Here is a 23,057-nt window from a genome sequence, read left to right as displayed (position 1 = left end):
AGGGGTCTTCATATTAAAAAAAAAAACCACAAATGACCCCATTATAAAAAATGCACCCCTCCAAGTATTCAAAACGATATTCAGTAAGTGTGTTAACCCTTTAGGTGTTTCACAGGAATAGCAGCAAGGTAAAGGAGAAAATTCTAAATCTTCATTTTTTACACCCGCATGTTCTTGTAGACCCAGTTTTTCAAATTTTACAAGGGGTAAAAGGATAAAAAGCCCCCCAAAATTTGTAACCCAATTTCTCTTGAATAAGGAAATACCTCATATGTGTATGTCAACTGTTCGGCGGGCGCTGTAGAGGGCTCAGAAGGGAAGGAGCAACAATGGGACTTTGGAGAGTGAATTTTTCTGAAATAGCTTTTTAGGGGCATGTCACATTTAGGAAGCCCCTATGGTGCCGGAACAGCAGAAAACCCCACATGGCATACCATTTTGGAAACTACACCCCTCAAGGCACGTAACAAGGGGTCCAGTGAGCCTTAAAACCCCACAGGTGTTTGATGACTTTTCGTTAAAGTTGGATGTGTAAATAAATTTTAATTTTTTTTCACTAAAATGCTGGTTTTCCCCCAACTTTTACATTTTTACAAGGGGTTATAGGAGAAAATGCCCCCCAAAATTTGTAACCCCATTTCTTCTGAGTATGGAAATACCCCATGTGTTGACGTCAAGTGCTCTGCTAGCGAACTACAATGCTCAGAAGAGAAGGAGCGCCATTGAGCTTATGGCGAGATAATTTGTTTGGAATGGAAGTCAGCGGACATGTGTGTTTACAAAGCCCCTCGTGGTGTCAGAACAGTGGACCCCCCCACATGTGACCCTATTTTGGAAACTAAACCCCTCACAGAATTTAATAAGGGGTGCAGTGAAAATTTACACCCCACTGGCGTTTGACAGATCATTGAAACAGTGGGCTGTGCAAATGAAAAGTAAAATTTTTCATTTTCACGGACCACTGTTCCAAAAATCTGTCAGACACCTGTGAGGTGTAAATGCTCACTGCACCCCTTATTAAATTCTGTGAGGGGTGTAGTTTCCAAAATGAGGTCACATGTGGGGGGGGGGTCCACTGCTCTAGCATTATGGGGGATTTTTAAGCACACATGGCCTTCAATTTCAGACACCTCTCTCCAGAAGCCCAATGTCGCTCCTTCTCTTCTGAGCATTGTAGTTCGCCCGCAGATGACTTTACATCCACATATGGGGTATGTTCTTACTCAGAAGAAATGGGGCTACACATTTTGGGGGGCTTTTTTCCTATTATCCCTTGTGAAAATGAAAAATGTAGGGTAACACCAGCATTTTAGTGAAAAAAATTGTTTTTTTCATTTTCGCATCCAACTTTAACGGAAATTTGTCAAACACCTGTGGGGTGTTAGGGCTCACTATACCCCTTGTTACAATCCGTGAGAGGTGTAGTTTCCAAAATGGGGTCACATCTGGGTATTTATTGTTTTGTGTTTATGTCAGAACCGCTGTAAAATCAGCCACCCCTGTGCAAATCACCAAATTAGACCTCAAATGTACATGGCACTCTCTCACTCCTGAGCCATGTTGTGCGCTCGCAGAGCACTTAACGCCCACATATGGGGTATTTCCGTACTCAGGATTAATTGCGTTACAAATTTTGGGGGTCTTTTTTTCCTTTTACCGCTTGTGAAAATTAAAAGTATGGGGCAACACCAGCATGTTAGTGTAAAAGAAAAATGTTTACACTAACATGCTGGTGTAGACCCCAACTTTTCATTTTCATAAGGGGTAAAAGGAGAAAAAGCCCCCAAAATTCGTAACACAATTTCTCCCGAGTATGGAGAAACCCCATATGTGGCCCTAAACTCTTTCCTTGAAATACGACAGGGCTCTGAAGTGAGAGAGCGCCATGCACATTTGAGGACTAAATAGGGTATTTGAATCCGCCACAAAAATTCCCTATGGCAGTGTTTCTCAAACAGGGTGTCTCCAGCTGTTGCAAAACTCCCAGCATACCTTGACAGTCAGTGGCTGTCAGCAATACTGTGAGTTGTTGTTTTTCAACAGCTGGAGGCTCTGTTTTGGAAACACTGCCGTACAATACGTTTTTTTTTTTTTTTATTGGAGTGGGGGGGGACTAGGGGTATGTGTATATGTACTGTTTTGCCCTTTATTATGCGTTAGTGTAGTGTTTTTAGGATACATTCACACGGGCGCAGGTTTACAATGAGTTTCTCGCTGGGAGTTAGAGCTGCGGCGGAAAATTTGCCACATCTCAAACTTGCAGCAGAACTTGCTGTAAACCCGCCCATGTGAATGTACCCTGTACATTCACATGGGGGGGGCAAACCTCCAGCTGTTGCAAAACTACAACTCCCAGCATGCACTGACAGACCATACATGCTGGGAGTTGTAGTTATGCAACAGATGGAGGAACATTGGTTGCAAAACACAGAGTTTGTTACTTAACTCAGTGTTTCGCAACCAGTGTGCCTCCATCTGTTGCAAAACTTGAACTCCCAGCATGTACAGTATCTCAGTGCATGCTTGGAGTTGTATTTTTGCAACAGCTGGAGGCACACTGGTTGCAAAACACTGAGTTAGCTAACAAACTCAGTTTCACAACCAATGTGTGTGCAGCTGTTGCAAAACTGCAACAATCAGCATGTATTGACAGCCGAAGGGCATGCTGAGAGTTGTAGTTTTGCAACAGCTGGAGGCACACTGCTACAACTCCCAGCATGCCCTTTGGTAGTCTCTGCATGCTGGGAGTTGTAGTTTTGCAACAGCTGGCTGCACAATTTTTCATAGAAAATAAGTGCCTCCAGCTGTTGCAAAACTACAACCCCCAGCATGCACAGACTATCAAAGGGCATGCTCAGAGTTGTATTTGGAACTCCAGCTGTTGCAAAACTACAACTCCCAGCATGCCCTTTGCCTGTGCATGCTGCGATTTGTTGCTGAGCAACAGCAAGAAGTGACCAGGCCTCACCTCCTGCTGGTTCCTTCCGCTGGGGCTGCCACCGCTGCTGCCGCCGATCCTGCTGCACCTGTCGCCGCCACTGATCCCGAGGGGACCCCACCGGACCAGGGCAAGGTAGGAGACCTCCGCCGATTCCGATCTCTGCCATCTTCGTCGTCCCGATCGCCGCCCAGCAGGGTCGTGATTGATCGGTCGTTCCGACCGATCAATCATGTGATCGTGAGGCGGCACCTGTGCCACCTCACTCCTGCTGGGTAAGGGTGAATGGGGCTGTCTCGGACAGCCCCATTCAGCCTTTTTTTCCGGGTCACGGGGTCACCAGAGACCTGATTGACCCGGAAAAGCCTCAAATCGTTGGTCTGAATTGACCGACGATTTGCGGCGATCGCTGACATGAGGGGGTCTCGGGACCCCCCCAGGGGTTTGCACGGGGTGCCTGCTGATAGATATCAGCAGTAACCCCGGTCCGGTCCCCGCCCGATGAACGGAATTCCCACGGGCGTATCCATACGCCCTCAGTCCTTAAGGACTTTAAAACGGGGGCGTATGGATACGCCCGGCATCCTTAAGGGGTTAAACTGACCTAACTGCTGGAGTGTCAAACAAAATCACAGACCAGGTCAGTGTCAGGACAGGCAATGGGTCATGCCTACATAATGGCGTAGAAAAAATCATCAGACTGGAGAATGGTCAAAGCACAGTCAAAGGTCAGGAAACAGGAGGTCACCTCAGGAAAGTGTGAACACCAGCACTGAGTTGATTGGTCCGGAGCTCTCACCTCCTGATAAACAGCCTTGCAATGTGCAGGGCTGTTGTGAAGACGATGAGGGAAGCTGCCAAGTGCACCAAGAGGAGGATGGACACAGATGGATTCATACAAGATGCGCGTGCAACACTAATAATTTAAATGACAAGGTTTTTCGTTCATACAATATAAAATGTATTTTTACCTTCAAAAATGAGAGAGGTCCCAAAAAAGTCAGACCAGATGTATGGATCACCTACAGTCCTATACATAGTCGCTGTACAGCAGAACCTGTCTCCATCTGTATATTTCAGTCCTCGGATTATGAGAGACTCTGTCCGGTGATCAGGATGGGTTACTCTAGAGATCCGCTCTTTATACTCATCTACAACATTCCCAGAATTATCTGTGATATTTTTCTTCATATAAGAACAGTAAGATCCATTACTCTCTCCCCAATATATAATAATCTGTGACTCCCCTCCGTAGCGCTCAGGATAGGTGTATGTACATGGGATGGTGACTGAATCTCCTTCCTTCACATGGACGGTTTTTGGTTGGTAAATACAATAATGATTTGATGTCCAACAAGTCCCTGGAATAAACCACATGGAAAAATGACAGAGAAATGAAATTGTAAATTAATAATACATTTTAATATTGAAGAGTTTTAGAACAAAACTCTGCAAGATGAATTAATTAAATGTAAAACCAAAAACGAATTTGCTGTGAATTTCCCAAAGAAATAACATTTTTCCAAATCCATATTTACTGAGGTTCATTTAGGGCAAATTACTACAAGAGCAGGGACTCCTGTCCCAGAGAAGAGAGCACCTACGCCCATTGTAAGGACAATGTGGAAGGAGACAAAATACCTTCAGTGAGTACACATGTGGAGACCGGGAATAGTATGATGAGGGTAGTAGTCACAGTTGTAATAACTTGTGTAGAATGGTATCATCCTGATTCCCCGTGAAGGGGTCTTGTTTAGTTGTCATGGCAGTTAGAGGCCCCCTGAGCGTCACCTTGGCTGCAATGAAAAATTTGCTAATACCACAGACAGGCTGTACTAATGAAGCACCAATTTCACAGCTCAATGCAATGCAATCAATGTAATACTCTACCCTATTAAAAACCTGAATCACCCTCCTTTTTAAATTTTTCGAATAAAAAAAAATCTAAGCTCCAATTTTTTTTTTTTACATATTTCTTATCCCCAACTGTTAAGATATATCATTATTGACCCTGTACAGCATTGGTCTCCAAATTGTAGACATCCCGCTGTTGCAAAACTACAATTCTTAGATTGCCCTTACAGCCAACGACAAGAGACAGAGGTCTACAGTTTGGAGACCACGGCTGTACAATAAATTACATTAAAAAACTAAAAATAAAACATAGGAAAAAATAAAACAAAAACAAAAGACAGAATCGATTAAATCCACATACATCTTACACATAGTGGAATAAAAAGGGATCAAAAAGTTTAATCTACCTCTAAATGGTATTGATAAAAACAACAGGCCACTGCGCAAAAAACTCTGACACTGCTCCGTATACATAAAAGTAAAAATTATAGGGGTCAGAACATGGCAATGCAAAGCATTTTATTAATTTTTTTTTAAAGTAATAAAACATATCAAAAATTACATAAATTTGGAATAGTCGTAATCATAATGGCCAATAAAATTAGAGATGAGTGAATCGAATCTGACGAATCTGAATTCGTTACGAATTTCAGGGTAAATTCAATTTGCAACGAATGCGAATATTGCCACGATTCTATTGTGCATATCGCTTCATTAAAGGGGTACTCTCGTGGAAAACTTTTTTTTTAATCAACTGGTGGCAAAAAGTTAAACAGATTTGTAAATTTTTTCTATTAAAAAATCTTAAATCTTCCAGTACTTATTAGCTGCTGAATACTACAGTGGAAATTATTTTCTTTTTGGAACACAGAGCTCTCTGCTGACATCATGACCACAGTGCTCTCTGCTGACACATCTGTCCATTTTAAGAACTGTCCAGAGTGGGAGAAAATCCCCATAGCAAAGATATGCTGCACTGGACAGTTCCTAAAATGGACAGAGAGGTCAGCAGAGAGAACTGTGGTCATAATGTTAGCAGAGAGCACTGTGTTGCAAAAAGAAAATAATTTCCTCTGTGGTATTCCACAGCTAATAAGTACTTGAAGGATTAAGATTTTTTAATAGCAGCAATTTACAAATCTGTTTAACTTTCTGGCACCAGTTGATTAAAACAAAAAAAACAAACAAAAAAAAAAAAGTTTTCCACTGCAGTACCCCTTTAAACTCCATTTAGTGTGGTCCAGGCTCAAGGGCATCTAAAATGGTGGATCCACATGTCAGGACATGGGGCAAGAAATCCTGGGAAGGCAGGAACAAGGGTAGGTGGGATTTCCCTGAATCACATGCAGGATGTAGCCTATCACCAGCCAGTCACTCCCGTGATGTCACAGCCCTATATAATCAGCAGCCATATTGCTGCTAGTCACTTCATTCATTACACTGCAGAGAGATGGACAGGGACAGACAGCCCTGTGTGTTGCACAGAAAAACTGTTTCCAGCAGCGATTCACCTCCTAGTCAAGTCAGCGTTCTGTTGCACAGAGAGAGGGACAGAGAGCAGTTTGTGTTTCACAGAAAAACACTCTTACTGCAGCGATTTACCTCCCAGTCACTGTCTACAGCATTCTATTACAGAGAAGGACAGAGAGCAGTGTGTTGCACAGAAGAACAGCAGTGATTCACCTCAAGCACAAATCCTGCCTTGAAGCACTGACAGGGAACGGAGTGAGATTAAGAGAGAAAGTGCAATTTTGGGTGTAGTACACAGTTACTGTGTGCAGCAGCACTGGTGTGTACTGCTGGTGTTGTGCACAAATACTTTTTTTAAGCGTACTGTAGCACATTTTTCTGCCCACATTAGTGCATACCACATTCCTATATCTAAGTGGTGTACTATTTTGAACCTGTTAAACTCTCAAGGGCCTAGATACTGTGAAAGGCCAGGCAAAAGTACGCACTGGCTGGTTGTTGTACTAAAATACTTTTTTAAGCGTACTGTAGCGCATTTTTCTCCCCTCATAAGTGCATACCACATACGTACATTTACGTGGTGTACCATTTTGTTCCTGATAAAATCCTAAAGGCCAGCCAAAAGTACACACCTGCTGATGTTCTAGACAAATACTGTCTTAGGCGTAGTGAAGTGTCTTGTACTCTCTTCATATACGCACTAAGTATGTCAGGCAGAGAAGAAGGCAGTACCAGCCCTGCACAATTTTGTGGATTAGAATGTGGGCCAGTCCTTGAGCCTATCGGTGTGAACCAAAGTGCACGGCAGCGCCGACATCTGGAGCTGTAACTATGGTCAAGAACAATACATGTCCGTTACGGCCCACTGTATGAATATGGTTCCTGCACAGCCACAACAGCAACTTGGACAGGTCACGCCACTTCCTCCTCCATGCTCTCAGGCCATTGGTCCTGTGACATTGTGCGACTCAGCCTCCTCATCCTCCACCGTGTTCTCAGCCTCCACTGCCCAGATAAGTCTCAGTGCCCCTCCAGCATACCATGTGTGTCACGCTGTTCTTCACATGGTTTGCCTTGGCAAACGTAGTCACACAGGGGAGGAACTGCTAAAAGTCATTCATAAAGACATCGGAGCATGGCTTACTCCACAAAAACTGGAAATGGGAACCATGGTGACTGACAACGGGAAGAACATCTTTCATGCGCTGCGACGGTTGAGCCATGCGCTCTGCATGGCAAACGTGTTCAATCTGGTTGTCACTTGCACAAATGGCACGATGCATGCTCACTTGCTTGCGTAGTGACCACCAAATTGTCACCATTCGGCAGCAGGATGACTTCTGGCTCTCCACCTTATTGGACCCTCGCTTCTGGCACAAAATGGGGTGCCTTTTTTACACCCACTGAGAGGGAGGACAAACTGACCTACTACAGAGACATCCTATGTAGTCTGTTAGCCGATGTCTATAGGCGCCATCATCCGTCCTCTCGCAAGTCTGACTTGGGGGGCCCTGTGCGCTGACCTTCCACTGCCATGGCTGTGGGGAGGGGTGGGGTGGCAGGAGCAGTACCAACTTCATCAGCAGCAGCCTGTCTACAGTAACTGATGAGTACCTTTCTTCACCCGCATAGTGAAGCAAATTATCAGCAGCAGGTAGACATGGAGCAGGACCTGAACCAGCAGGTGGTAGCATACCTTGGCATGCCCATGCCAACACACCTTGAAGATCTGCTGGACTTCTGGGCCACCAAACTTGATTTGTGGCCACAACTAGCAGAGTTTGCCATGGAAAAGCTGTCCTGCCTGGCCAAAGTGTGTCATCAGAGCAGGTGTTTAGTGCGACGGGGGCCATAGTAACCCAAGGAGAACTCGTCTGTCCACGAAAAATGGGGGGAGACTGACCTTTTTTTGAAGATGAATCAGGCATTTATCAGCCAGGATTTCAACCCACTAATGCCTGATGCATCAGAGTAGATTGACCATGGTGCCACACCAACACTTCACAAATATGTATAGTGCAAAACAGATTTAAGGTGCTGCTCCACAGTTACAAACATTCCTCGGCATCAAACCTTTTTTTTACCCACCTTCGTCACTGGGTACTGGTATTGCCACCCACCGCACGACTTTCAGGACTCCTGATGCTGCTGCTTCCACCTCCAGGCTGTCTCATTCAGCCACCCTATGTTCTCCTCATGCTGCTGCCACCTCCAGGCTGTGTCATTCAGCCACAATATGTTCTCCTCAAGCTGCCGCCAACTCCAGGCTGTGCCATTCAGCCTCAATATGGTTTTCTCATCCTGCCGCCACCACAACGCTGTCATTCAGCCACTATATGTCCTCCTCATGCTGCTGCCAACTACAGGCTGTGCCATTCAGCCACTATATGGTCTCCTCATGCTGCCGCCACCTCCACGCTGTGTCATTCAGCCACTGTACTGTCTCCTCCTGCTGCTGCAAACTCCATGCTGTGTCATTTAGCCACTATATGGTCTCCTCATGCTGCCGCAAACTCCAGGCTGTGTCATTCAGATACTATATGGTCTCCTTATGCTGCCGCCAACTACAGGCTGTGTCATTCAGCCACTATGTGGTCCCCGCATGCTGCTTATACATTATTTAAAAAAATGTTATCTTAGTGATTTTGAGGCCATTTTTATCTTAGGGATTTTGAGGCCATTTGGTCTCCTCATGCTGCCGCCAATTCCAGGCTGTGTCCTTCTGCCAGATTATGATCTACTCATGCTACTGCCACCTCTAGACTCTGTCATTGTGCCACCATGTGACATGTAACTCCTTGTTGGATTTGGTCTTTTGTAACCACACATTTTATTATTAAATCTTTAATTTAAATTTCAAAAAATCGAGTGATAACAATGAACCATAACTGATTAAATGATACATTTGCACTTTCACAGTCAGGATGCGCTGAGAGGCAGGGGCAAGAACAGGTGGTATCTCACCTGGCGGAGGACCGCCAGCTCAATTTTAAGATACAAATACGAGCTGTTTCACTGCAGCCACTTCTAGCTTTATGCGCCCACTTATCCAATGGCACAGAAACTGAATGTGCTCCTGTCTAAGTTTCTGGTACTGCAGTCTCTCCCTTTTCAAGTGGACACTCAGAGTAGGGGGGGGGTGCACTGAGAGGCAGGGGCTGGAACACGTGGTAGCTCGCCTCACGGCGGACCGCCAGCTCGATGCTCACCAGAATGGGTAACCAAAAAATTAAAATAATTTCAAATAAAATTAAATAAAAATGACATTCAAACAATCTGCCACATCCAGATGCTCTGCGGCAGTGATTCTAATAGCGATGCCTGTAATCTGCATGTCATACTGAATGACAATATGATTTCACTAACACAGCACACACCCTATGCGTGTTAGAACAAGGCAAAGTGTTCCACACCCCTATTGAGCCTCTCTGTAGGCCAGAAATAGCCGTATTAATAGTGATTCACCTCGAATAAATTCGGACCAAACCAAATTTTTTCAGAAAATTTGACGAATCGGCCGAATTGAAGTTGAAATGTAATTTTTAATGTTTGGTGAACCCAGAAAAAGGAAAAAAGGATTGCCTCACAAATTTGCAATTATGTTTTCTTTGTTTGTTTACATGATGTAGGGACATGATATATGTGATAGGGATGTTGGAAAATATGTGCTGGGAGCAAGGATTGTCATGGGTCATGTGTGATGTTGTTTGTCTGTACCCCATCATTCATTTCCCATCATCTTAAGCACTTTGGCAGATACCCCCTGAATTGAAAGAACTTCTCATTTTAGCCACTGAATTTTTTTATAATATTTTTTTTTTTTTGTTTGATGGTGAGTTCTTTCTTCTGTCCAGGGGAGCTTCTATGGAAGTGAAATATTTGCACTTCTTTGCCAAAGTTTTCAGGAATTTCTGGGAAATCTGTATTATTGTTGCCTTGTCTAATCCTTTTCTAACATATCCAGAGGGTGGGCCATTTTATAGAAACCTATCCTGCTCTGGACAGTTCCTGACATGGACAGAGGTGTCAGCAGAGAGCACAGTGGTCAAGACAGAAAATAAATTCAAAAAGAAAATAATTTCCTCTGTAGCAAACAGCTGATAATAAGTACTGGAAGGATTTAGATTTTTAAATGGAAGTCATTTACAAATCTGTTTAACTTTCTGGCACCAGTTCATTGAAAAAATAAAATAGTACCCCTTTAAATTGGAGGTTTTACCATTTCAGTAAAGACTATATTAATTTCTTTGTCATTAAGGGGTAACAAAATTATCATTGCTCCCTACAGGAAGGAGACTGACAGTAATTCCATTATGCGTGCCTCTCCGTGTCACCCCCGACATGCTGTTCAAAATATTACCTTTGGGCAATAGTGCAGCCTCAGACATAATTTGTTTAGACAAAGCCATTCTTCAGAGGGAATATGAATAGCTACGAATATGTTTAAAAAATAGGGGGTACTCTTATTGGAACTTGCAAGCACCATGTGACAGAGCCAGTAAGAAGAAAAGATGGAGATTCATTGGTTTTAGTGGCAGGTATAACAATAGGGGACGAAATAGTTTGATACATAAAACCACTTTTTTCACACACTTACTTTACAATACAGGAATATGGGTGCACTACTGTGGTAGATGTATACAATGACATTGGCTATCCCTCAACACTGATGTTAAAATTGAGACATTCGCCAGTGTATCCTTATATGAAGGACACACCGGAGCCCGCACACCAACGCCAAGGTTTCTCAAAATGGCACGGGACCTACGTTAGTCCTACCTGTGCGTGATAAGCAAAACAGGGGCCAGTGGGCAATTACGGCAGCATTCGGTCGACTCACAACCTCTTCCCAGGTACCCTCCAGCGTGGCTAAGTACACATACAGTGGGAGGGGGGGAGGCAAGCTGCGAGCCCCACCTGAGTTGGCTAGGTGCCTGGCCTCACAGGTGCTACCCTATTGCTGCCTGGAAAATATTCAAGGGGCATTACATATGGAGTTTGCACACCTCCAAGTATAAATTTAGACAAACAACAAAAAACGTGGTCTCAAATGGCTGGAGGTGCCAAATGCGGTTGTGCATTTATACTGGGGGAGCAGATCCTGCCCTTGTAGTCCATTGCTAGGGGCGATCCCCAGCATAAAAACACACTTACTTTAGTCAATCCATGGGTACCACAAACCCATCAAGACAGGGATTAGGAGACGTGTCAGATATGAGTTGTTCTAAGGTTGTTATCTCTGCATTTTCAAGGCACTAGGGATAAATATGCTGGAGATACAAGCTCCTTGAGGGATACTCACATAGAAAGGGTTAAGAGACATGACAGAGGCAGGCATTTAAGGAGACACCTTTTAAACCGCTAAACATATTGGATGTTCATATTGAACACCCATAAACCATAGGGTCTTAATCTGCGGGAAGATCAGATCATGACCTATTAACATTATAGGCCTTTGTTCATACAGTCCTTCTCAACAGTGTATGGGTGTTGTTAGTTAGCACCAGTTTCGTTATGTTTATTTTTTCCCCCCTTGAATAGATGGTGGTTTATGGTCCCAGGTCATGTCACAGTATTTTGAGCCAAATATGCTAGGTAGCTAGTTTCAGCAATGGTATAGTACATACCAAGTTTTTTCTCTGTCTTTTTTATTTAACCAGCTGAGGTAACAGACAGGTTACCAAGCTGGAAAGTATTTTAATGATTTTTTTATATTGTAAGATCACACTATGACAAAAGCACATTTAATTTGAAACACATCAGGTGTTCTTTGCTACTGTACTTGTTCTTCGTTTTTAATTGAATTCCTAATAAAGCAAAACAATCTATATTCACTATCATTTGCTGGACAATCCTCTTTCCTGGTGTTTATTCCTGTGAAGTCATAGATGGTGATGGCGAGTCCATGGCACAGGTGGATAGAATTGGAAGAAGTGAGCTGTCACACAAGGTGTAAGATTGGGAAAGGGGTTAACCCATTAAGGACGCAGGGTTTTTCAGTTTTAGCATTTTCGTTTTTTCCTCCTTACCTTTTAAAAATCATAACCCTTTCAATTTTCCACCTAAAAATCAATATTATGGCTTATTTTTTGTGTCACCAATTCTACTTTGCAGTGACATTAGTCATTTTACCCAAAAATCCACGGAGAAACGGAAAAAAAAAATCATTGCGCGACAAAATCGAAGAAAAAACCCAATTTTGCAGATTTTGGGGGCTTCCGTTTCTACGCAGTGCATATTTCGGTAAAAATTACACCTTATCATTATTCTGTAGGTCCATACGGTTAAAATGATACCCTACTTATATAGGTTTGATTTTGTCGTACTTCTGGAAAAAAATCATAACTACATGCAGGAAAATGTATACGTTTAAAAATGTCATCTTCTGACCCCTATAACTTTTTTATTTTTGGACGTACAGGACAGTATGAGGACTCATTTTTTGCGCCTTGATCTGAAGTTTTTGTTTTGATCTGACTTTTTGATCACTTTTTATTCATTTTTTAATGGTATAAAAAGTGACCAAAAATAAGCTTTTTTGGACTTTGGAATTTTTTTACGCGTACGCCATTGACCGTGCGGTTTAATTAATGATATATTTTTATAGTTCGGACATTTACGCACACGGCGATACCACATATATTTATTTTTATTTTTATTTACACTATTTTATTTTTTTTTATGGGAAAAGGGGGGTGATTCCAACTTTCATTAGGGAAGGGGTTAAATGACCTTTATTAACACTTTTTTTTTAACTTTTTTTTTTGCAGTGTTATAGCTCCCACAGGGACCTATAACACTGCACACACTGATCTCTTATACTGATCATTATTATCCCATAGAAAGGAAGGAAGGCGCCTCATGTGCGGGATCAGTAGATCTTGCAGGTGGGGGTAGGGGAAGGTGATTCCCAAGCCGCTTACCGAAGTTGGTTGTGCGCCCACACACAACAAGGTTAGGAGCAGAAGAGATATGAAGGCAGGTCCACTGCAGCCCTCCTGGATAGGTGTAGAATCAAAGGCGAATGACCAGGGAGTCAGGAGTTTGTCTGGCGCAGAGAGGAACCATCAGACAGCCAAGTAAAATCAATGGATTAATAAATCCATTGATTTTACTTGGCTGTCTGATGGTTCCTCTCTGCGCCAGACAAACTCCTGACTCCCTGGTCATTCGCCTTTGATTCTATTATTATCCCATAGGGACCTATAACACTGCACACACTGATCATTGTTATCCCATAGGTACCTATAACAGTGCACAAACTGATCATTGTTACCCCATAGGGACCTATAACACTGCACACACTGATCTCTCATGCTGATCACTGGCGTGTATTAACACGCCTGTGATCAGTGTTATCGGCGCTTGACTGCTCCTGCCTGGATCTCAGGCACGGAGCAGTCATTCGTCGATCGGACACTGAGGAGGCAGGTAAGGGATACTTTCACTTTCGCTTCAGACGCGGCGGTCAGCTTTGATCGCCGCGTCTGAAGGGTTAATACAGGGCATCACCGCGATCGATGATGTCCTGTATTAGCCGCATGTCCCGGCCGTTGATGGCAGCCGGAACTGACCGCGTGACCCCGCGGCATATCGCGGGAGCCAGCGGAGGACGTAAATATACGTCCTTCATCGTTATGGAGGGGTACTCTGCTGCTCAACATTTGGAACAAAATGTTCCAAATGCTTAGAACCAGCGCTGGGAGCTCGTTGTGATGTAATAGCCCCGGGGCGTGATGTCATGAGGGGGCGGGGCTATGATGTCACAAGCTCCCGGCGTCGGCTCTAAGCGTTCGGAACATTTTGTTCCAAATGCTGAGCAGTGGAGTACCCCTTTAAATTTGATGTTTACATACCATATCGGTAAAGACTCTATTGATTTCTTTGTCATCAAGGGGTAACTCATGTAGCCCCATATACAGACAATAAAAGTGTTATTAGGGTCAGAAGAGGAAAACTTTAAGCCTACTAATATTCTTACAAAAAGTTATACTTTTGTAAAAGCAGCACAATAAAACAAAACCTATATAAATTGGGTATTGTTGTAATCATGTGGACCTACAGAATAAAGTTAAAGTGTCATTTTTACCATAAAGTGCACTGCATAGAAATGACAATTTGCAGAATTAATTTTTTTTTCATATTTGACCCGCAAAATTTGGGGGGGGGGGGGGGGGGGGGGGTTGCTGTAGATTTTGTGGTAAAATTAGCAATGTCATTACAAAGCACAGTTAGTTGCACATTAAACAAACCCTCGTATGGGTCTATAGAGAAAAACTGAAAGAGCTGTGGCTAAAAGCAAGAAGGAAAATATTAAAATGCAAAAAATGAAAAATTGCTGCATCCTTAAAGGGGTACTCTGGTGAAAACCTTTTTTCTTTTAAATCAACTGGTGGCAGAAAGTTAAACATATTTGTAAATTACTTCTATTAAAAAATCTTAATCCTTCCTGTACTTATTAGCTGCTGAATACTACAGAGGAAATTCTTTTCTTTTTGGAATGCTCCCTGATGACATCACGAGCACAGTTCTCTCTGCTGACGTTATAATAATAATAATAATAATAATGCTTTATTTATTGTTGTCCTTAGTGGGATTTGAACCCAAATCCCCAGCACTGCAAGGCAGCAGTGCTAACCACTAAGCCACCATGCTGCCCTTAGCATACATCTGCTATGCATGGTTGCTAAAATGGACAGAGATGTCAGCAGAGAGCACTGTGCTCGTGATGTCATCAGTGTTCCAAAAAGAAAGGAATCTCCTCTGTAGCATTCAGCAGCTAATAAGTACTGGAAGGATTAAGATTTTTTAATAGAAGTCATTTACAAATATGTTTAACTTTCTGCCACCAGTTGATTTAAAAGAAAAAAGGTTTTCACCGGAGTACCCCTTTAACCCCTTAAGGACACATGACGTACTGGAACGTCATGTGTCCACTCCCGATCTATAACGCGGGGCCACGGCGTGGCCCCGCGTCATAGCGGGTCGGGCCCGGCCTCTAACAACGGCCGGGACCCGTGGCTAATAGCGCGCGGCATTGATCGCTGTGCCGCACGCTATTAACCCTTTAGACGCGGCGTTCAAAGTTGAACGCCGCGTCTAAAGTGAAACCGAAAGCATGCCGGCTAGCTCAGTGGGCTGTTCGGGATAGCCGCGGTGAAATCGCGGCATCCCGAACAGCTGACAGGACAGCGGGAGGGCCCCTACCTGCCTCCTCGCTGTCCGATCGCCGAATGACAGCTCAGTGCCTGAGATCCAGGCATGAGCAGTCATGCGGCAGAATCATCGATCACTGGTTTCTTATGAGAAACCAGTGATCAATGTAAAAGATCAGTGTGTGCAGTGTTATAGGTCCCTATGGGACCTATAACACTGCAAAAAAAAAGTGCAAAAAAAAAGTGAATAAACATCATTTAACCCCTTCCCTATTAAAAGTTTGAATCACCCCCCTTTTCCCATAAAAGAAAAAACACAGTGTAAATAAAAATAAAAATAAACATAAATGGTATCGCCGCGTGCGGAAATGTCCGAATTATAAAAATATATCGTTAATTAAACCGCACGGTCAATGGCGTGCGCGCAAAAAAATTCCAAAGTCCAAAATAGTGCATTTTTGGTCACTTTTTATATCATGAAAAAATGAATAAAAAGCGATCAATAAGTCCTATCAATGCAAAAATGGTACCATTAAAAACTTCAGATCACGGCTCAAAAAATGAGCCCTCATACTGCCCCATACACGGAAAAATAAAAAAGTTATAGGGGTCAGAAGATGACAATTTTAAACGTATTAATTTTCCTGCATGTAGTTATGATTTTTTCCAGAAGTCCGACAAAATCAAACCTATATAAGTAGGGTATCATTTTAATCGTATGGACCTACAGAATACATATCAGGTGTCATTTTTACCGAAAAATGTACTACGTAGAAACGGAAGCCCCCAAAAGTTACAAAACAGCGTTTTTTTTTAAATTTTGTCGCACAATGATTTTTTTTCCCGCTTCACCATAGATTTTTGGGCAAAATGACTGACGTCATTACAAAGTAGAATTGGTGGCGCAAAAAATAAGCCATTATATGGATTTCTAGGTGTAAATTTGAAAGAGTTATGATTTTTTAAAGGCAAGGAGCAAAAAACGAAAATGCAAAAACGGAAAAACCTCCGGTCCTTAAGGGGTTAAGGGATTAAAGCACAATTTAAAATGCAAATCTCTGGAGAAAGGACATACGTCTGCAATTTCTCAGCACTGGATATATTGTATAAGAAATAAAGAAGTCATCTTGGGATTGGTATCTGGAATGGAGATAAGACATTAGACAGTCTTATTATCTCCTTCAACCTCCCTACGAAGATGAAGTCACTATCCCCCCTGATGTATATAATAGGATGTCCCGGCCGCTTCTCTTACCATGGAAGAGACAGAAGATCAGGATGGAAAGTCTCATTGTAGATGGTGGAGGACGACGGACGATGTATGAGACTGAGCAGAATCTGCAGGAAGCTTCTTCTTCGTGTTCTTCAAGTATCAATATTTCTGTTTCTTATGAAGCAAGAGGAAGAGACTAGAAGAGGAAGTCACGCTCACATCTTAGAAGGTCACTGTATTATTACAATGGGGAAAGGAACGTTATATTTACAAAAAGTTGAAAAGAAATTGAGAATCTGTTTTCAATCTCTTACAGGTTATGGAAAACATAACTTTTTTTTTAAATCAAATGGTGCCAGAAAGTTAAACAGATTTGTAAATTAGACAGTCAGTGGTTTGGCTTCTTCTCCAGGCCTAGATATGCTACGAGTGTGTTGGGCTGTATTGGGTGGGTGTATGTATTTCTGAGTATGTCAATGTGTATGTATATAAATGTGTGAATGAGTGAGAAGAGAAGGAATGAGAGTGACAATATAGTTAATCTGCTTGTGGTTTAGAGGATGGTGGTTGGAAATGTATTGTGGGTTAGTTGGAATGTGACTATGTAGAGGTGTGAAACTATGGAGGTGAAAGATGTGGTGTGACTCTGTATCAAATAAATCAATGTCTATGTCCAAGATAAGAAAAATAATTTTATTGAGCTACAGTATAAAATTACATAAAATGGGAGTGCAGGATCCTTGCACTCACTAAGGCAATTACACTAATCAGATACAGTAAGTTGCCTAAGTTAGAATTAATAAAACATATGCGGCAAGTGTGATAAAATGTCCAGATAATAATTAGTACCAGTGGAGTGTGGTAAGAGCGCCTGCAGTGCACATGCAGGCGCCTGAGACCCCCTGTTTGGAGCCCACTGTTCGTGCAAAGAGCAACTCAGTTCAATAGACAAGTATAGTCAATAGGTTTAGCTGAATCCACCGGCCCTCTGGGTCACGACAGCGCGGCGGCTGTATGATAGAGAAAAGGTGAATATAGGCAGCACGGCGGCTGTCAATGACAAATCACAGCACAGCGGCTGTCAGGAGATGAAGTCCGGCCGGTACACAGTACCGCTTACCCTTAGGTGGAGGATGTGGCGGTCCTCAGTGTTGGAGTCGGGTACAGCGGTGCAGGGTCAGGTTCCAGTGGTCCTGGAGCCGGGCAGTAGTGGAGTCGGAGGATATGGCAGTCCTCAAAGATGGTGTCGGGCGCAACGGTGCAGAGTCCGGTTGCAGCGCTGCTGGAGTCAGAGGATATGGCAGTCCTCGGTGGTGATGTCGAGCCCAGCGGCGCAGGGTCCGGGTGCAGGGGAGCATGGTCCGGAGTCCAGATGCAGGTCTTAAGTGGGAACGCCCGCTCCTAGGCCTGGTGCCTATGTGGAGGAGCGGTGCGGGCGGTGGGAATACAGCTGGGATGCCGGTCTGGGTCCCGGTGCAGTAAGGTGAGTTGCAGGGTGCTTCGCTGATGGTGCTAATATTATCTGTACATGGATCAGACGCGTTTCGGTCCGCCTAGCACCTTCCTCAGTGAACATGAAGTATGCAATGAGTGTAGGTGCTTATATATGAGCAAATTTGGCGGTAACAGGTAGTTTGAGCCAAAACCCGGTTAGGACCATTTGGACATAGACAGGTGTGTGGATGGAAGATCAGGAATGGAGTTGTCTGGATGGGTATGATTAGCAAATGAATGGTGATCAGAGTCATAATTTACTATATGAATCGGTGAGTATATATAAGTGTGGGGTGAGTCTATGTGGATATATAGGGGGAATGAGGTGTTGTATTTGGAGGCGACTGTGTAGGTGTACGGATGAGTATAAATGAATGGATATATCATGGTGAATAATCTAGTCTGGTCGTATGGTCACCATGTGTTATAAGGATAGGAATCACTAAAGATAGGAATACTAAAATAATATGGAGTAAGATAAAAAAAAAAAATATATATATATATATATATATATATATATATATATACCGTATTTATCGGCGTATAACACGCACTTTTTAGGCTAAAATTTTTAGCCTAAAGTCTATGTGCATGTTATACGCCGATACCGCCCCAGGAAAGGCAGGGGGAGAGAGGCCGTCGCTGATGGCTGCTCTCCCCCTGCCTTCCCTGGGGTCTAGAGCCCTGCTGCCGGCCCTTCTCACCCCCTGGCTATCGGCGCCGCTGCCCGTTCTGTCCCCCTGACTATCGGTACCGGCGCCGACAGCCAGGGGGAGAGCAGGGGCATCGACACCCATTGCCGGGCCGCTGCCCCGTTGCCTCCCCCCATCCCAAGTGGCATAATTACCTGAGTCGGTTCCGCGCTGCTGCAGGCCTCCGGCGTGCGTCCCCTGCGTCGTTGCTATGCGCTGCACGGCGCATGACGTCGGTGCGCCGCGCCGTGCATAGCAACGACGCAGGGGACGCACGCCGGAGGCCTGCAGCAGCGCGGACCCGACTCAGGTAATTATGCCACCGGGGATGGGGGGAAGCAACGGGGCAGCGGCGCCGGCAATGGGTGTCGATGCCCCTTCTCTCCCCCTGGCTGTCGGCGCCGCTTCTCTCCCCCTGGCAGGAGTCAGGGGGACAGAACGGGCAGCGGCGCCGATAACCAGGGGGTGAGAAGGGCCGGCAGCAGGGCTCTAGACCCCAGGAAAGGCAGGGGGAGAGAAGCGGGCAGCGACGGCCTCTCTCCCCCTGCCTTTCCTGGGGGTGTATCGGGGTATACACGCGCACACACGCACCCTCATTTTACCATGGATATTTGGGTAAAAAACTTTTTTTTACCCAAATATCCTTGGTAAAATGAGGGTGCGTGTTATAGGCCGGTGCGTGGTATACCCCGATAAATACGGTATATATATATATATATATATATATATATATATATATATATATATATAAATAAAATAAAATGGAAATAAATATAAAAAATAAAATAAAAAATAAATAATAAAAAATAAAAAATAAATAAGCCAAACCACTGATTGTCTATTTCTATTATTTTCTGGAGTGCTGAGAAGTAATCACTCCTTGGCTAAATTCTCGGTCAGATTTTTGTGTGGTAGATAGAGTACCTCCATGCTTTAGTGTTTCCCAGATTTGTAAATTACTTCTATTAAAAAATCTTTACCCTTCCAGTACTTTTTTAGCAGCTGTATACTACAGAGGAAATTATTTTCTTTTTGAATTTATTTTTTGTCTTGTCCACATTGCTCTCTGCTGACACCAGATGCCCGCATCAGGAACTGTCCAGAGCAGGAGAAAACCAATGCTGCTTTGGACAGTTCCTGACATGGACAGAGGTGTAAGCAGAGAGCACTGTGGACAAAAAAGAAATTCAAAAAGAAAAGCATTTCCTCTGTAGCGTACAGCTGTTAAAAAGTACTGGAAGGGTAAATATTTTTTAATAGAAGTAATTTACAAATCTGTTTAACTTTCTGGGACCAGTTAATTTACAAAAAGAATGTTTTCCACTGGAGTACCCCTTTCATTTTGGTGAAGGATGACACACAATGCTTTCTATGAAGAGGCATATGCTGTAAAATTGTAGATTGGATCTGCCAGGTGGGGATTCAGATTGCCATGGGCCCTTGCCTGTATGACGGTTGTAGGCCCTTCCATCACTCTAAAGTTTTAGGGTATCTCCACTTATGGGCCTGCCGGTAGAATGTGCTTAAGATTCCCAAAAACTTCTAAGCCTGTGACTTGCCCTGAGACTATCATAGAGACTGAGTTTCTGGAGTTCCCATAGGCTTGCATGGGACTTCTGGCAAGTACATCTCCAGATCGCTATAGTGTAAGGCTGAAAAATTGCCAGGAATTATTTTACACATATCCTGTGACCAGGACAATCGGGGGAAGTACGCTTTAAAGGGGTACTCCACTGCTCAATGTTTGGAACAAACTGTTCCGAACGCTGGAGCTGGGAGCTTGTGACGTCATAGCCCCGTCCCCTCATGATGTCACGCCCCGCCCCCTCAATGCAAGTCTATGGGAGGGGGCGTGACAACCGTCACGCCCCCTCCCATAGACTTGCATTGAGGGGACGGGCGTGACATCATGAGAGACGGGGCTATGACATCACAAACTCACAGCGCCGGCACCAGCGTTCGGAACAGTTTGTTACAAATGCCGAGCAGCCGAGTACCCCTTTAAGGTGGCCCTTCACCTTTATCGCTCCTACTCACCCCATACACATGAACATTCAGCTTGGCCAAGAGATATTGGGTTCTGAATGGGCAGATGAGAAGTAACCATTGCCAGACACCTCAGTTAGAAGTTCATCTCCTTCCCCATAAAAATGATTGGGCAGTTAAAATATGACATGATTGTTCCTTCTCCAAAAAAATGGCTGACAACATATACAACAGCTTTTCCCTGATGAACCCCTTCACTACAGAACATAGTTTATTAGTGACCATGACTGGTCCATTTTCTGCTACGAAAGTACCAACTAAACATAGTACCTAGTAAACTATGGGGGACATAGATCATGCTGAATTATAATAAAATTCTCCTTGTTGCCCAATCACAGCTCAGCTTTCATTTCTCATATTGCTCTTGTGAAATGACAGCTGCATATAGATGTATATAGACTGGAGATCCTACTTCAGCACCATCATAATCTGTACGGTATTCCCTGGATCAGTCCTCTTACATAGGAGCTGTAAACACTAAATAATAGAAGATTTTTACTTAAAATAATTTGTAAAGTTTTTTTTGTATTTTTTTTTGTTTTCCTTTATCTAAACTGCATTAGCTTCAAAATGTCATAGTCATCGCAGATATATCCTGTTAGAACAGATACACTGGTTTTAGTTTCTTAACTTTCCAGTAACTTCCTTAGTTCATCTGAAAAGCAGAACATCTTCTGTAAGTTATTAAAGACACCCTTTCTTAAGGTCATGGCACCTTGGTCCTCTTGAAGAACATTTTTTTTTCTTCATATCTACTGGCTCCAGAAAGTTAAACAGATTTGTAAATTACTTTTATTAAAAAATCTTAACTTGTTCAGGACGCCGGGCATATGCATACACCCTGCATCCCGGGTCCTTAAGGACGTAGGGCGTATGGATACGCCCGTGGGAAATTCCGGTCCCCATGGCTAGCCGGTTGGGGACCGGACGGGAATGCCTGCTGAAATCATTCAGCAGGCATCCCGGCACATCGCCGAGGGGGTTCCTGAGACCCTCCCCCTCCCCCCCCCCCCCCCCCCCATTGTCGGCGATCACAGGAAATCGCATGTCAATTCAGACATGCGATTTTCTACTATTCCGGGCTGATTGGGTCTCTGGTGACCCGATCGCCCGGAAAATAGGGATGATCGGAGCTGCCAGTGACAGTCCCGATCATCCTGAGGGATGGGAGTAAGGTTGCAGTGCTGCAACTTCCTCCTATCCCCTGCCATTAGTCAGCACTGAGTGCTGACCAATGGCAGTTGAAGAAGGGGGGTTACCGTGCGAACCCCCCGCTCTGCCCACCCCTGGATGTACCTGTGGAGAAGATGATCGTCGGTGACATCAGCGGAGACCAGCGGCGCAGGTAGGGAAGCCAAAGGCTGTCTGGGCATGCTGGGAGTTGTAGTTTTGAAACATCTGGAGGGTCACAGTTTGGAGACCACTGTTACAGTGGTGCCCAAATGGTAGCCCTCCAGATGTTGTCAAACTACAACTCTCAGCATACCTAGACTGCCCAGGCATGCTGGGAGTTGTAGTTCTGTAACATCTGTCTCTTCAGATTTTGCAATTTTCATGAAAATTTTGAAAATTGCTGTGCTACTTTGAAGCCCTCTAATTTTTTCTAAAAGTAAAAATATGTCCATTTTATGATGCCAACATAAAGGGGACATATTGTATTTGTGCATCAATATAAAAGTTATTTGGAATATCCATTTTCCTTACAAGCAGAGAGCTTCAAAGTTAGAAAAATGCAAAATTTCTAAATTTTCATGAAATTTGGGGATTTCTCACCAAGAAAGGATGCAAGTAACGCAGACAATTTACCACTAAAATAGAGTAGAATATGTCACGAAAAAACAGTCTCAGAATCAGAATAATCGGTAAAAGCGTCCCAGAGTTAATTATGCTTAAAGTGACAGTGGTCAGAATTGCAAAAAATGGCTTCGTCCTTTAGGTGAAAATGAGCTGCGTCCTTAAGGGGTTAATCCTTCCAGTACTTATCAGCTGCAGTATGCTCCAGAAGAAGTTGAGTTGTTCTTTTCTGTATGACCTCAGTGCTCACTGCCGACACCTCTGTCCATGTCAGGAATTATCCAGAGCAGGAGAGGTTTTCTGACATGGACAGAGATGCCAACAGAGAGCACTGTGGTCAGACAGAAAAGAAATTCAAAAAGAAAAGAACTTCTTCTGTAGTTTACAGCAGTAGTGATGAG

General features: G+C 43.7%; 1 protein-coding gene across 1 annotated transcript in view; it reads right to left on the bottom strand.

Moving 5' to 3' along the window:
* Window positions 1-23,057, bottom strand: part of LOC130367587 (uncharacterized) — a 95,181-nt gene that overhangs the window by 71,037 nt on the left and 1,087 nt on the right. Inside the window, exons 2-3 of the mRNA XM_056570097.1 lie at window positions 16,673-16,863; window positions 3,910-4,299 (exon numbers count right to left, since the gene is read on the bottom strand). Coding sequence (XP_056426072.1) covers window positions 3,910-4,299; window positions 16,673-16,709 — 427 coding nt within the window. The 5' untranslated portion in view covers window positions 16,710-16,863. The remainder of the gene's footprint in view (window positions 1-3,909; window positions 4,300-16,672; window positions 16,864-23,057) is intronic.

This window comes from Hyla sarda, chromosome 4 (genome assembly GCF_029499605.1).
Source record: "Hyla sarda isolate aHylSar1 chromosome 4, aHylSar1.hap1, whole genome shotgun sequence".
Classification (NCBI taxonomy): Eukaryota; Metazoa; Chordata; class Amphibia; order Anura; family Hylidae; genus Hyla; species Hyla sarda.
This window is presented reverse-complemented; position numbering and strand designations above follow the sequence as displayed.